Here is a 16,863-nt window from a genome sequence, read left to right as displayed (position 1 = left end):
ACTGACTGAGAAGCAACGTGAAGAGGACACACACTGTCAGCTTAAACTCTTATCATTATAAATTAAAACAGAAAAGACACTAAAACAAATCCCTAATTACAAACTGACAACATTTTAACTATTTATTCACCTGAAAATCAATTTAACCAGAATTGTTAAACTGAAAAATTAAAGTTGATAATAATTAAAACTATAATAGCATAATTGTTCATTTCCATCAGGCCTATACTTATATAATTAACATTTATGAAAAGAACTATAAGGAAGAACTATTTCAATGTATTTATTTCTTTTTCTCCATGGTGTTGTCTTAATTGCACTTTTCTTTATATATGACTATCTTTACTTCTCCATCTTGGTTTTACGCATAAAGTTATACTTTGTATTAACAGCCTGTCAATATACACGCCTTAAATAAAATAAAAGATGTGCTTGTGTAGAGTTGAAATCACTAATTCAACAGGTTAAACTCCTTTAATTACGCACAATCGCTGCTTCTTCGTGTCTTCCTCTGACCTGAGAAGCCTTATCAATTAGTAGAAAATGCTAATTAATTAATAGCCTCTATTTATTAATTGATTCTTCCTGCGGGTGTTCACTTAGAAATATAGGCCATGTAACAGCAAGAGTGTAATGATGATGAAATGTCAAGCCTGTATATAAAAAATATATATCCAAAATCACTTTAATATATTTTTGGATATACGTCATCCAAACGCAGGCTGTTAAATAAGCTAATAATGATTTCTAATTATTATTATTATACATGATTCATTTTATATATACATACACATATCCGAGGGCACTTGAAGAGTTCAGGAAACCCTCGGAATAGAGAATATGTACTTAATCTCTAATTGAAGAGAGAGAGAGAGAGAGAGAGAGAGAGAGAGAGAGAGAGAGAGAGAGAGAGAGAGAGAGAGAGAGAGAGAGAGAGATGATAAAAAGAAAAACTTGGAGTCGGAATATATTTCATGTGAGACTGACTCAAAGCAAACCGCGGGGACTCACATATATGAAACAGAGCCAACCACAGCAACATTTGTCTTTTTTTTTTCTCCTCTTTTTTTTAAACGAATGAATTCAAATGAACGCAGCATCCACTCAAATGTATTTTAATTATATGCATGAACAGACTTTTCTAGTTTTCAAAGCCACGCCTTAATATTTTTTAAAATCTCATAGAAAAACTGCGCATTTTATAAAAAAAAAGATATATATTTGTGTGAGATAAAAAAAAATAAAAAGACTTGTTGCTTGTGCTCATGGTTTTCATGCGTACTGGATGGTATTCCCCCCCCTCCTCTATGATGTTAAAGTATTATTTTCTCTAATCCTCCCACAGGAACGTATAGGGGGTAGTTTTACTGTACTGGTTGTATAGTTTCAGTCTAAATATTGCTTTAGGATTACTACAGCTCTTTTTGGATTCTATTTTGCAACAACCAACCTTTTGAAGAAAGGGCCAGAGGTCATCCGTCTCCGTCTCCGTCATCCTGAGATTTCATCAGCAGTGTATATCCAGTCCTGGTCCTGGAATCGGAGCTGTTGTACAGTATTTCTCCCCCTTTCTCTCTCTTTTCTCTCTTGATGTGAGAGTGAGAGTATGTGTGGATATTAAAGCTGCTGCACTAAGGTTGACTGCAGATTGCTGTTTGGGGACTCTCTCCTGTTTACAGATGCATATTTCGCTCTTCAGTTTGTTGATTCTGGCTCTAAAAAGCTCCGGCTCACACTGAACAGGCAAATAACATGAATGATTTAATGACTGATATCTGCAATGGGAAAAAGAAGCTTGGTGTTTCTTTTCTTTTTTTTTTTAATGCATGAAAAAGAGTGAAATAGGAGAGGGAGAAGTACTCATAAAATATTGTTGGCTTGTGAAATAATAATACTTGAACTTTCTGAAGTTTTCCATCATTTTAGACCAAAGTGTGATAAATGTCTAATGATTTAGGAGTCAACTGCTATTTTATGTAAGGTGTTAATAATTTAAGTTGATAGATGGTACTCAACAAGGATCTTGTGGTCTTCCTGAAGGATTTACCAAGTTACAAAGTCACTAAAAATACTAAAAAGATCTCCTGCAGATATGTTCAGAGACATAGAAAATACTGGCAAACATTTTAAATAAAGGTGCAACTCAAAAATTAACCCATATATTAAATCAGCCTTAATTCAGCTACTCTTTTACTTTCAGATGCAAAGATCTACATCCGGTGGTCCGGGTCATGATCAGGTTGTATTATACTTTAAGTGTGGATATGAAAATGGTCATTGAATGTAATAAGAGTGAATTAACATTATCATTAACTGACTATGAATTGTAAACTAATCATATAAATTCATAGTGACTTGATCATTGATAATGGTGAACAACAGGAATCCACTGTAGTATAAGGACTGAAATAGTTTTTTATAGTTCAAGATGAGACAATAATTAAAAAAAAACAGACTATGTTGCTTTTTTAGAAAATAAAATGTATATATAGAGGAGTAAATTAGCAAGATAGTCACAATTAGCCTATTAGCTTAACTACAGAAGAAGAAAAAACATCAGTTAAATGTTAGTGAAACCAAATTATAGTCAAAAACAAAGTACTTAAATCCAATTAATTCATGCATTAAATCATGACTCATGCATTATTTAAAGTGTATTTGTACCCTTTTAAGTGTTGCCATATATACTATATAATAATAATAATTTGTGTCATTGTTTTTTTTTCAGAAATAAAAGTTTAATTACATGATTTCAAATTCTTAAAATTCCATATATCTTTCTCCATCACTGATAAATCAACAACTGCAAATATTTTTAATTTCCAAAGTAGAAGTATTAGACACAAGATGTAAATGAAAGCCGTTTATCAGTAGGTGTGATGTCATACAATCCTCCCAAAATCCTGCCTGTGTGTAAAGTGAAGATGATGGAGCAGAGAGAAGCTTTCTAGTGTCAAACTGCACATACATGATTCTACACAGCCAAGCTCATCCAAGTGAAGTAACAGTAAAATATATTTGTGGCTTTTAAAAAACAAAATCACCATGTTACATCTAAATCAAAGAGTGAACTTGCCCAAAACCAACTTTGATAGATAAGGATGAAAAAATGGTAATTCCAAAAGGATGAATTTACCTTTCTGCAGCTCAGTCATCCTTCCTGTGTAATCTACGGAAGAAATTAAGCCTCAGTAGGTTGTGCTTCAGCTGTAAGTCTAATGCTGTATGTGCATATTTAATATCATTCACATGCTTGTAGAAAGTAGAAATGACACCTAACTCCAGAGATTTAGGAAAGAGAACAGAGCTGCTTTCTTGGCTGATGGGACAAGACAAGACAACCACCACCACCACCATCACTGCTGCACCTCTGTCGGAGCGGAGGTATTAAACCATGACAGGCCGTCACACTGAGCTCTGGAGGTTGGCAACGACATTCAATCTTCACACAGGTTGAATGTGTGTGTGTGTGTGTGTGTGTTTTTCCCAACTGTAACAGCTGGCTCGATCACTCCCCTTTCACCCCTCTGATATGAAACTCTGTATCCGGTCAGACGCTTTACGAGGATGTCAAGTCGTTTCAGGTCTCCCGGCCTTGGCTAAATCCCATAGCTAGCCTTTTATTGAGGGGAGGATGGCAGCGAGGGGAAGGTTGGCGCTAGTTTCCTCCGAGCGTGGTGATGGAAATGTAACCAAATCCCAAAACTATAGGGGTAAAGGGGCGGAAGGGGAGCACATGTTGACTGACAGGTGCAGAGGTGGCCTGTTAAACAAAGCTTATTGGAGGGATGGTGATTTGTGCTTAAAGCCAGGAGATCCACTAAGGCTATAATTGAAACTGAAATCCGTATATGATTTGCATGCTGAGTCAGCACCAGTACTTAACGAGGCATAGCATTGAGACCTCTAAATCAGGTGTACAGTGCAATTAATAAATTCAAAATTGAGTTTTGAGTGCAAACATTGAACGAGTGAAAGATGACACAAAAGACATGACTACAATCATGACATGTTTATTGTCAGACAACATTACCCTTGTGTGTCTTACAAGGGTTTACTATTCCCTCTGTTTTGGTGCAGGCTAACCGTGTTGAAATAAAGCATTATGCAAATGAATGACTCATCAGTTAGTTTGCTGAATAGCAAAACACAATGAGGCTTAATAACTGTCAAGTAACAGGGATCAAGTATAAGTCAGAACAACAATCAATAGATATGAAATGTCGTAGCTGCTTCAAAATCAGTTTATATTTGTCCTATTTTTATGCACTGACTGAAAATCAAAAGATTAGTTTCTTGATTACATGACTTCCTGTCCATCATTTGTCTTTTTTCTCTTATGTATTTTTGTACAATGCAATAAACTGAATCCACAGGAGCAATTTACACTGTACAAGGTCATTTAACATCAGTCATGTACAACATGGAGAAAAACTAGTGGGCCTCTATATAAATAAATACAGAATATATACAGTACACACACATTGAAACGTTTACAACCAGATGTAATAATTCAGTGTGTTTTCTGTAAATCAGCTACTTTGATCCAAATTATGTCCAGCTCATTACCTGATCTTCAGCGAGCATCACTGGGTAAAATGAAACACTGGTAAAATCATGTGCCCATAACACGGAACCGTCCAAACAGACCGAGACACTGGAGGAGTATCTCAGCTCAAGTAAGGATCTCAGTGGATCAGTGGTTAGTGGGGAATATAAAATCTAGTTAGCTTGGCATTGTGAGGGGTGCAGACGCCGGAGTCAGAGCTGTGTCCTTCTGATCTTTGCGAGGTTTCTTACAAGTGAGCGCCAGCAGCAGTAGCATGGGCAGGTGCCAGAGGCTGCAGAAGAACAGCTTGCGGGCGCTGTTACGATCTCCTTTGCGGTAGAAGCGGAAGGCCAGGTAGCTGATGTACAGGTTGATGGGTAAGGAGATGATGGGGAAGGTCCAGGTGGTGACGTCCAACACGGGTGCTAGGGTCGAGAGGCCGATCAGACCCAGGCTGTGACGCAAGGCCACGCGCTTGCACATGCCGGGGTGGGTGACGGACATCATGCGGTAGCCGCCACGGGAGTAGTCTTCCCTCAAGTTCCAGCTCAGGGCGTTGAAGTGAGGGAACTGCCAGCTGTACAGGAAACCACCCAGCAATAAAGCACCTAGGGGGTGAGACGGAGGGAGAGATAAAAGAATGAGGAAGGAGAGGATTAATGATACAGACTGCGAGTCTCTAACAATCAACATGCCACATATTAGACCACATACTGAAATAAATAGATTTTTATGTTGTGATTTTTTTCTTTTTGACCAAATGCATATTCTTGAATCATGCAATACAAACATTCTCTACTCCTACTACTCTACACATTTAAAAAGAGAAAAAAAAGAAAAAAAAAAGTTTAGAAAAATGTTTGATCCATTTTAAAACAGAAGCTGCTATTTCAACAAATTTTCCACAATAAAATACTCTACAATGCAGCAGTGTTGCATCTGCTCCTGATGTCTTCATATACAATCTCATAATTATCCCTCAGTGAGTGAATGGTAGAGAATAAACAGTGCTTTCAGTCATGACTATGGCCAGTCCTTGCAGCAAAGATCACCATGGCAATGTCAACTTGTAGAACAGTTAAAATTGTGAATGTTTTCCTCCAATATAAACAATTATATGTATTATTATCATTATCTCAACCTTAACTAACACAAACTGACACTGATAATCTTTAAAGATATCTTTCTGCAGAGGGACTGCTGTTCTCAGGAGCACTGTCCTGTTTAGTGTCACATTTATGAGTTGAAATGAGTCAAACCAGAAGTTGGTGTACTAACAGGAAGCAAAGACACTTTTACTAGCACTTAGCTTATAGTGACAGTGGCTTGTGTTTCACATCCTGTGTGAGGGCAACAAACCAACATGTAGGGTGTTATGTGAACTTCAAATACTAATCAATGAGTCAGCACACATGTAACACAGAGCAACAGGTTTCTTTTGTCCTGCTTTTTAGTAAACACGTAAAATCCAGCATGAAAACAGTGGTTTGGGACTCATTCTGGAAACCAGTGCACAACTGCTTTGAGGGGACATTTAGAGAAGGCTGACTGTGTAGTTTTATTTACTGTATTCATTAGGGTTCATAATTTGATAACCAACAGTTCATTCAAAGGGCAACTTCCTCTCAAAGGCTGAGCCACAGTATGGGCTAGATTGTTGGTTAAAGCTTTGATGAATAGCATGAGTTGCCATGGAATCAGTGGTGCTCTTAAATGGAAATTGAATGGAATAGAGCTGCTTTGATTTACAGCTGAAAAGCTAACATGTATTATATATCATGCTGAAAAAAGCCCACTAAATATTTGCAGCATTAATGTACACTCTGAGCACTTGTTATGTAGTATGAGATCAGGGCTGGTCAGAGAGGTCCTGATGAACCACAAACCAGCTCACATAATGTTATCTAACCTAAAAACGGAGGACATGGAAGCACAGCAAGTCAGTTGTCATCCAAGCTAAGCTAAAGGCTAACTCCAGTTGACCAGCTCTCTCGTCAATCTTCGCTGTCAATGTCCACTCCACTGACATAAACTACACTACCCAAAACTGCTTCTGACCTCGCGGAGAGAAATGACCAACTGCTTTGCCCTCATCTTCACCGAGACATGTTTGCACCACAGTATTCCTGATTATGCTATCCAGCTAGCCAGACTTACTGCTCTCCGGTTGCTAAGGACTGGTTATTACGTAAGACCTGAGGCATTGGCCTGTTTCTGCATATGAACAAAGGCTGGTGTTTAAAACGCCAAACTGCAGGGTATATATTGCTTTTAAATCCATACTGTCAGAGCCCTATTCTCAACTAATGTTCCAGCACGTGTACATAAACTACAGTCTTCTAATCAGTCCATATCTCAGCTGATGAGTCTTACCTGGATCCAGACAGCCTGTGGCAGCTGTCCAGCCCATGACGGGAGGTATGGCACCCACCACTGCTCCCACCCAGGTGTTGGTGATGCTGAGTCTCTTGAGCGGTGTGTAGCAACTCGTGTAGAGAAAGATGTTGAGGGCGCCCAGGAAGCCCGTCAAGGGGTTTGCGGCCAGTGTGAGCAGCGCCACTCCAGGAACTCCACAGGCCAGAGCAAAGGACACGGCATGAAGGGGACTGAAAAAGAAAGAAAAGAAAAAACAAACAAATGTGAAAATCAGGTAAATCAGTAAGAAAAAGAAAAAGAATATACAAAAGGAATGTTTCAGATGTTTTTTGGATAAAAAGCGAGTAACAGTACACAGCAGACAAAAGCTCATCACCATCATGGGAACCTATGAGATGATAATGTTTTGTGAGCTTCTAGAGACATCAGATAAGACAATGATAGCTCAACACACACATACACACACGCGCACGCGCACGCACCCATGGGGGCCACACACTGACAGTCAGCAGAGCATGGCTGAGACTCAAAACGGGAGGCTTAGAGGAAGCTCATCTGATAAGAGTTTGTCAGGGATAAAAGTAGCCCGGCAAGATGAAGAGCATGTGCACACGCCAGAGATCAAAACTAGCTGAAGAAAACCACTGTGGCTCAGGCTTTTAGCCGGATGAAGACTTCCTCCTCCTCCTCCTCCTCCACTCGTCTTTTATTGAAAGCAGTGCCGGCAAGGTCTGGTTCAAATTCACCAGTAAATGCTCCATAAATTAAAGAGAGGGTAGATTAAAATCTTGACCAAACGCAGGCCCTTTTCTTCAAAAAGCAAACAGGGCTTTTATTTTGGTGGTGTGGCCGAGCGGGGAGATTGGTGCATTAATGTGATTAGTGGTGTTATGTCTGTTTTATGTGGGCTGAGGTGGGGCTGTGCAGGCTGGCTATGGGCTGTTGACAGTCTGGCTGTGGGCTGCTCAGCGGGGGGTCAGAGGAGGGAGCGAGTGCGTCACATGGCCTGAGGCGGCTTTACTGTCCTTTGCTTACAGTCTGACTCGGCCGCAGTCATAACGTCAGGTAGGTAAGGTCAATACAGAAAGCCCAGGATGTGGCAATCTGGTTAAACCACAATGAAGGCCAGGGATCCAAATGCTAAACATGAGGAGGTTTAGTCATTGTGTTTAAGAAACAGGAAGAATCTACTTTAAACTTAAGTTACCTGGGAAGCATTCAAGTGGTCAGAGAAATAAACAGTTTACAAATGTGTCTCAAAATCATAGGCTTCCAAATTTGGTGTGAAATTGGGAAAAGCCTACTAAAAGATTACTGTAAACCACAAAGACTAGACATCCCACACATTGCAACTATTTCCACAAACATATATGACAGCCACAGAGGAACACATGCTGGAAGAGAAAACAAAAAAACAAGGAAAACAAACTGAGGAAAAATAAAAAATTATGGCTGGGATGGAAGAAACTGCAGACAGAGCTGAGGGTGAGTGAAGTTCAGCTCCCCGCCAAGAGATCAATACACAGGATTACAAAATTCTTACTCATTGTTGGCCTTAAAAAAAAAACAAAAAAAAAAACAACAAAATCTCCTGCTGATATTTTAATGGTCTGGATTTAAAAAGTTGACTTTGGGAAACAGTGATCAACATTTCTCACCATTTCCTGACAGATTAATTGATAATGAAAATGATTGTTGGTTGCAGCCCTAATGAATACCATGTGGGAGATGCAGTTGAAAGCTACAGAAGAAGCTTGAACAATCTTTGCAAGAATGGAGCAGATCAGATGGCAGATGATAAGAATCCCTTCATACCACACACTGTGTTGCTAATCATAACTATCTTCAGCCAAAAAAAAAAAAAAAAAAAAAAGTTTCCCCTGTTGATGAAACTGCTCTTCTTTGTTCCTTCTCTTTTTGTTCCAGGCTGAGAGTTATTCAGCATCATCACATATGGACGGCTCAAACTCTGCAAAACCACTACAAAGGATGGGGGGGGGGGGGGGGGGGGGGGCGGTCATGCACATTTCACACAGGAAGAATAAAAAGGTGGTAAAGATGATGCGTGTAAGATGACAAACTCTTTCCGGTGTCGCCAGCATATGGGACACACAGAGTCTCACACAAAAGGACAGACGCAGCTGATGAGCATCGTTCGGCTTCTTCGAGGCCTCGCTGTGAGGACAACATGGAGAATGTGTAAAATGTGGCCCTCTGATGGCTTGTTTGACAGGACAGTCCAGCCTCCCATCTGCTGTCTGTCTCTGCGCAGGGTTGTAAGTGTGAGAGAGAGAAAAGAGGGAGAGGGGGGAGTACAAAGAGCGAGAGATATAGTGTTTCTGTGTGTCTTATGGACAGGCAGACACGCCTCCTTATGTCAGGAACAGGCTAAAAGCCAGAGAGAAGAGGCAATGTTTAGACACTGACAGGACATCTTCAATCACCAGCTCAACAGCACAAGAGTCCACTTTTAAACAGTGTGTCAATGCGGAATTCCTGAGCCTGGGATGAGATAGCTGTGAAGTTTCAGAATCGTGTAGGTGGTACAATTCAAGCTGTTATAAAGTCATAAAGTGTCTATGTTCCTAGCATATGTTAGTCGGACAAAGAGGTATCTAGCTTTGTCTTATTACTTATTAGCTGTATGTGGATTTAATTGATAGTCTAAGGTGTTTCCTCCTCTTATGCCAACAAGTTGTTTGCTTTTGTTCTCCTTGAATAAAAACGAAAGGAGAGATAAGAGCCTTTCCTGTAAGACTGAAATGCGAAGCAGACAGTTTCCTGGCTCTGACAATGAAGAGGACAAGTGGTGGATTTGTGTGTTGTTTTTTTTTGTGTGTTTTTTTCTTCTTTCCTGAATGCATCAGTGAATATCTGTGTGTCTCCCAAAGGAGCAGGTAGAGACGAGCATATCCAGTCACTGAGTCAGATTTGTAGAAGCGTGGCTATGCACGCAGTTCAGTGAGCCACAATAAAGAGGTTATCTGACATCTTAACAGTGGAATTAGCAAAGTAGGGGGGCGACCAGGTAAACTACACCCTCACCTCCATCCTCCCGCTCCTCCCTCCTTTCCTGCTAACAAGCTCACATTACAGCTGACAGGTGTAAAGCAGAGGATTGTTACTGCTGGCATGCATTTCTGTTATTTGCAGCTATGATCTCTGGCTGCTGCTCGTCTACATACAACAGCAGCTCATAATAACTGATAGTGAGACAGAAGGTTGTAAATGAATACAGGATGTGTGCTCAGGGCTTTTGTTTTATTTAAGGTGTACTCTTCATAATAATGCTACCCACAAATACACATAGGCTTTTATTACATCACGGATCATGTTATGTTGCTGGGAAAAAAAAAAATTCTTGATAAGGTCAGCGAGCGAGAAAACAGCAGACTTTGTTATTTGTGTAGTATCAATTGTACATAATTCAGCTTGTGTGGCTCGGTAGCTGTCATGCAGCGTGCTGGGCAGCTTCTGCACCGAATTATACCCTGACTCACGCTGAGCTGTTGCATCTCCCTCCTCCTGTAGTCATTCTTCATTGTCTTTTTAAAGTAAATAAAGAGTGAAGAAGGGGGGTGGGGGGGTGGTGCACTGCCAGGTAGTTCATGCAGAGGATCATGAAGAGAAGAAAAAGGCAGATGCAGTTAAATAAGAAAAACAAAAACACTGTACCTGATCTGTCCAAGGACCAGTGGACGGTTCTTTGTGCGGTTCATGTTGGAGTCAAAAGGCACCTCAAAGTACTGTGGAGGCAGAAGAACAAGTGGGTTAATGCTGGGAACACAAACAGACAAAAACAAGGGAGGAAACACTGTCACCATCAATGCACACAAACACACACACACACACACACACACACACTTTATCATGTAGGATCTCCGCATATTGTAGACTGCTCAAAAATTTAATTATATTTAGTATTTAACTCTATGGCTGTAGTTTAGGTCTTATTTTTCCCTCCCTTACTGCAACTCAGGTGAAGATGGAGTCAAAAAATTCAGTTTTCTGTATTGAGCAATGTGAAAGTTTAAACTGGCCTCCAGCTAGAAGACAGTAATAATTCTGCAGATTCAAACAAGCAAAGTGTGAGTGAGTGTGTATTTCTCCTGCCTGTATGGTCTCAGACGTTGGTTTTGTCTTCACATGAATATAAATGCAGCCCAGTAGCCCAAATAAGCACAGACCACTTTGTTACATTCATAATGACTAGAGCAGCACTAAATGACAGGAGGAGAGATGGGACCCTTCTACCGCGGCTGCCTCTGTGAGTCTTTCTATGCAAGATCTGGACAGAAACAATGTGAGGGGAGCAGGCTTATTGCATGGTCGCAGCAAATCTCTGCACCAAATGCTCACCCTGTACTTCCAGAGTAAATGGACTAGAGGTGGAAGGTGGAGGCAGTGAGCTATAGGGTGGGAGGTGGTGGTGGTGGTGGTGGTGGTGGGGTGTTCTGGGATACAACTATGTGAAAAACTACTTATACTCCTGTTTTATGATCTGCTCTGGAGGAGTATTGCTTCAAAGTGCTCCCATGAGATTGGCAATGTGTGACTAAAATGCAAACACATGGGGTGCTTAAACGCAGGAACTGGCTAATCTGTGTGTGTATGTGTGTGTGTGTGTATGTGTGATCAAGTGCACATAAATGTGTGTATTTGCTTGCCTGCACAAGAGCCTTTGACTAATGAAGAAAACAGATAAAGCACTTTGAGTGCTGAATATCAAGATACATCCATTCTGATATATAGTTCACATAAAATATCTAATAAACAGATAATCCACTTTTCTCTTCTTAAACCCCAGTCCCCAGATTTACTACACTCATGACATCGGAAAGCCACCATGTTATTAAAAAACCCTGGTGGAGGACATTATATTTCACATACTTTTTTATTTTGAAGAACATTAGGAAGTAGACTGGACCATTAAGATCTAATGCACTGTAACTTAAGTCGAGCTCCAAATGCAAACCACCTATGAAAAGATCAAACATGTTTGATAACGATTTGGTCGTCTTGGACGAGGTTTGGCATTTGGGAGGCACACCAAACCTCTCGGAGCAGGAGGTCAGCCACACTCAACAAAACGACTCTGCTGACATGCCAGCCCTGAATTTCCATCTGGGCCGTTGGGCTGTCTGACTTGGTATTATAGTTTACAGTGAATGAGCCATTAATGAGTTTTCTGGTTAGAAACCCTTTAGTCAAAGTGTAGTTGTGAAATAGTGAAAAGTTAACTTGTGCTCATTTGAGGAAACATAAAGCTTTCAAGAAATCCATATTCTACTATTCTGAAGTGAAATCTACCATGAATAATATTAGAAACAGCTTTTGACGGTCATGCCAACATTTAGAAAAGTGGGTAAATATATGTTCTTGTTTTGTTATTGCTGAAATTGCAATGGCACCAAAAACTCTTCACACACCCAAAGAAATTAAAAATAATAAGCTCTTCACATATGCTCAAATGAAAATCTCCTGCTTTCCTTTTCCATCTTGGCCTCAGTTGTCATGGAGCACTAGCAGCTAGCTGGGTTTGACTAGATCGGGCTAAGCTAACGCACAGCTGCGTATGCGGCTGTGGGACCTAAAGGTCCAGGCTGAGGTGTTAATTCTATTTCCTGGGTCAGGAAATGCGTCAGGGGGTCAGGGGCCACATGAGAGAGAAATACACTTTGTGGCCAAAGCTGAGCAGTGCTGAACCAGGCCTCAGGCAGGCTTGGGGCCAAGCTCATTGCAACACTGCTCACATAAAAAAGGATCCACTTAGTTTCCAATAACATCATTGCACATGTAAAAAAAAAAAAAAGAAGACGACCAGGACACAGAGGACAAAAGCGCTCTGTGCACTGTGCCCCCACAGGCGTATGAGACACCAGTACAGACAATAACAGAAGCAAAGAGGAATATTGCAGAGTGAGAAAAGTACATGAAACCAGGAGATCTACAGCGCTGACAGTGTTTGGATGAACCTCTCCTGTGTGTATACGGATGATATGATGCGAATGTCAAAGTCACTCAGTCCACCCCACTGCGTGCTGTGTTGTCGTTTCACAGTTTGTCCAGTTCTGCTCTCGTTCCTCCCTCTCTGCCTTTTAAGTTGGACTGCCTCATCTGGTTCGCATCAGTGGCCCCCTCAGCCCATGTCATTATTTCCGCCCAACATTGCCATGTGTTACAGTGGAGGCAATAAAATAATTGGGCCATTTGTATTTTGTGTGCGTGCACGTGTGCTGCTACAGGTAGGTCTCAAAAGTAGTAATGTTTAAATGTGATGGGAGTGTCACGGGTATTTAGACAATATTTTCACCCATTTAATGGTATCTATAGCAACAAGCTCAGTCTCCAGTAGGGTACTTCAGACCAGTGTAGTGTATATTAATGATCCCACTATTAGAAAACACTATGAAGCTGTTGGTAAAATTTAGACCTACCTCCAACATACTCTACATTAAAGAGACAATAATACTATTCATAATTTAATTATTGTGAATTAACATGTTTCTGTTATTAATTAAAAGGCAAATAAAAGTATTATTTCTAATCTTTCCACTGCAACACATAAGAAAATAAATAAAAATTGGAGATGATTAAACATTTCTGCAATTCAATTTCATAGGATAATGTCCCAAAGGTGCTTAATAGCAAGCACCTTTGTCTTAATAAACAGTCAGTATTTGCCTCCAATAGAATAATCAAATGAAAAAGAATGTGCATCATAGCTTTCCTTTACTTTCTTTAGCATCCTACAGTATTTAGTATGGTATCTGTAAATAAAGAGTGTCAGTTGAGGTTGCGTGAACCATATACAATATTCATATTAGGCTTTTATTGTGACGCATGTGTACAATGCCTCTGAAACAGTAGCCACTATTTATTTCATGAGCTCTGCAGGCATCAGGCTTTAAATACCAGATAGTTGTATGAATTTTAAAAATTGCTTCGCTCAATATCAGACTCTATGGATCGGCTGGGGACATCCATCAAGAGGTGGCTGGGAGACTAAACCGGAAATCACGGAGAGTCTGGCTGCTGGTTTCAATTATGCACACAAACACACACACACACACACACACATAAAACTCATAACTGTAAAGACAATTATCTGCCAGATTATGACGGAAAACAGGCGCGACTGATGTGAGAAGTGAAGGAGAAGGGGGGGGGAGGGGGGGGGGGGGTACAGCTGCCACAACCTCCGAGCTATCAAAGACTGAACGTGATCCACGGCCAACCACCAGGCCTCAATTGATAACAGGCTGCGGGGAGGCACTTCCTATTCTTGTGCCGAAGCTGAGGACGACGACTTGGCATTGTATTACGTTATAATTTATGGTGATTCTAAACCACAAAATGTGTTGGTTTGATGAGTCTAAATTAAACACTAAAAAAGGAGTTTAAAGGGCTATGTAATTCTGACAAAGTGAATAAAACGTTACATTAGATTCAGTAGATGTGAAGTTGGAAGTATAACCTCTTATTTAAAGACAATAAACTAGACAGAGAAATTGACATTCTTATACTTTAATTGTGCTTCTCAAGGGGAAAGGGTTTGTCTTTACCGACTGTACATGACAAACACACCTCTGATCGGAAGTGTAGCGAAGGGCGGAGAGGTGTGATAGGGTAACAACACGCTGTGCATTTACTGTGTTTACTCGAGAGGCAAGAGTGTGCCTAAACACACGCACGCAAGAACACACACACAAGGCCGAGCAGCTGTATAGCTTTGGCTCACGGGAACATCAGCTGGCCTAAACAGCGTGTCTCTCTCGCTCTGTCGAAGGAAGCCCAGGTGCGCGGGCTAAACCCAACAACAAAAGACCAAAGTCATCACTTGTCAGAATGTCACCTGTTTGCACATTGGAGTTGAATGGCATACTCAAACATCTACAGGGCAGGGTGTTGCTCCGAATGCATGCGAGCCAAGTCTACTTAAGAGCGTGAGAGCTCTCAAAGCCCTCTTCAACACCAACTGTGAACCGTCTCTGATCAGCCACTTGACAAACAAGCCGTCAAAGATTTACATAGATTAAGCTTTCCTCAGAAGTCGATTCAATGGTTCTGGCAGACGTACACTTTTGTTTTTGAAGTCTAATGAAAGAAAAGTCGTCGAACAAAACAGAGCAAAGCATGCGACCTGACTCGTTACACAAAACACAAAAAAAATGCGGTACGGCAGATCAAGGTTATTTCAAGGTGTTTCTGTGGTGGTAATGGGACCTCTGTTCTGTCACAGAAATGCCATTGATGTTTTGTCTTGTAGCCATGTGAGCAGGTTCTTACCACAGCAAGAACCTGTTTAACACTTCCAAACTACTTATTAAAATTAGCACGAACTTGTGTGTGTCTGTGAGTGTGAGCGGAGGTGCTAAAAAAAGAAAAGGGGAATAAGTCAGAAACATAAGAGGCAGAACTGAGAAAGAGAGCTAGAGAAGGAATTAGAAAATAGGAAGATGATCTTAAAAAAGGAGGAAACACGATAAAAGTTTAGAGAGAGAAGGGAGGCTGACCACGGACATTGGGCAGACAGTGTGCATTGTAATTAGAGACTGTGGGTGGTGGTTTACAAGATGAATGAACGGCACAGTGGACTGCACAATATAGCCATATCCATATCATGGCGCACATCTTTGCCAGAGTAAGGCTTTCATTTTCACATCACATGAAATGCACTGTGAGCCTCGGTATTACTCACCGTCTTAACACTGATGTGTGTATCCTATGCTTCCCTTTTATGTCTACAAAAAAAAAGTAAGATAATAAAATGTGGATAAAGAAATAGAGACAGTTACCAGAGTTTGTTTAAAACCTCAAGCAGCTACCCAGCGTACAGATAATGAATGATCCTTTTAACATCAGGCAGTATCTACAATCAAAGTATTCAAAATGCTCCATGATAGACATTTTGATTTGAATTCACAACACCCAAGTAGAAACTGGGCTGTGGTTCAAGGAAAAAAAATGAAGTTGTTGGAAAAAAAAAAAAGTGTGGTGGACATCTCCCGTCACTTTAAAACAGTAATATTTATTTCACACTATCTGCGGTTGAGGTGAAAGATAAAAAACCGGACATGTGTCTGTGTCTGGAATGCTGCTTATGGACAGCCGGCAGATGTTCTTCGGGGTCCTCGCCCTCTGCGATCCTTTGATGTGACGAAATGATAGGGAATCGGCTGGTGTGATTAGACATGAAAAGCTCTAATTGTTTTTACTGTTTAATGCACAAGATTAAAAAAAAAAAAAAAAAAAAGAAGTAACTAGAAAATCACTTAAAAACCAAAAAAATGAGTCCATGTTTACAGGTCCGCACAGTAACACATACATGCACTAAATATCCTCAGACATGTTGACTTCAAACCTTCACAACACACATAATTAACCATGTGGTAACAACCTCTTTATATATGTGTATTCTAAATCCCAGAACTTAAAAAAAAATTGAATAATCCTGCTGCTGCTGCACCCTCAAGTCTCCTTTGGGTCTTTCTAAGCACCACTGTTGGAAGACTGCAGTACTCTGTCTGGCCAAAGAGTGGATCACATCTCCTTTTCAGTGATGTGTGCTGGGCTGAACCCACAACCCTTCTCCCTCTCTTTATAGTGGTAGCTGTGCAGAGCTTCTGGCAGCAGTTCAGCTGGCATGGACCCTCTTTGATTAATGGCCTGAGTGTGGGACAGTGAAGTGCTAAACTGTCCTCATGTTAATCAGCCAATTAATGCCGAGCAGACCCGCATTACCTCTGCCCTGCCGATAATCAGTCCGTTTGCCTGTGAAGATATGGGCAGGATCTGGGAAAGCTTACTGCGGGGGACAGAGGCATGCTGTACTTTGACTGCTTGGGCGATGAAGAGAAGGATGGAATGGTTGAACAAAAAAAAAGAGGATGAAGAGTGAAATGGAGAAAAACTGAAAAAAAAGCTAAAAGTATAGA

The 16,863-nt window shown here is 40.6% G+C and overlaps 1 protein-coding gene across 1 annotated transcript in view; it reads right to left on the bottom strand.

Annotated features, from left to right (window-relative positions):
- Positions 1-4,023: 4,023 nt before the first annotated feature.
- The window catches only part of LOC128381267 (protoheme IX farnesyltransferase, mitochondrial), a 33,711-nt gene continuing 20,871 nt past the window's right edge, over positions 4,024-16,863 (bottom strand). The window contains exons 5-7 of the mRNA XM_053341225.1: positions 10,601-10,671; positions 6,923-7,155; positions 4,024-5,157 (exon numbers count right to left, since the gene is read on the bottom strand). Coding sequence (XP_053197200.1) covers positions 4,727-5,157; positions 6,923-7,155; positions 10,601-10,671 — 735 coding nt within the window. The 3' untranslated portion in view covers positions 4,024-4,726. The remainder of the gene's footprint in view (positions 5,158-6,922; positions 7,156-10,600; positions 10,672-16,863) is intronic.

This window comes from Scomber japonicus, chromosome 20 (genome assembly GCF_027409825.1).
Source record: "Scomber japonicus isolate fScoJap1 chromosome 20, fScoJap1.pri, whole genome shotgun sequence".
NCBI classification, from domain to species: domain Eukaryota; kingdom Metazoa; phylum Chordata; class Actinopteri; order Scombriformes; family Scombridae; genus Scomber; species Scomber japonicus.
The sequence above is the reverse complement of the archived record's forward strand: the minus strand, read 5'-3'. Positions and strand labels throughout refer to the sequence as shown.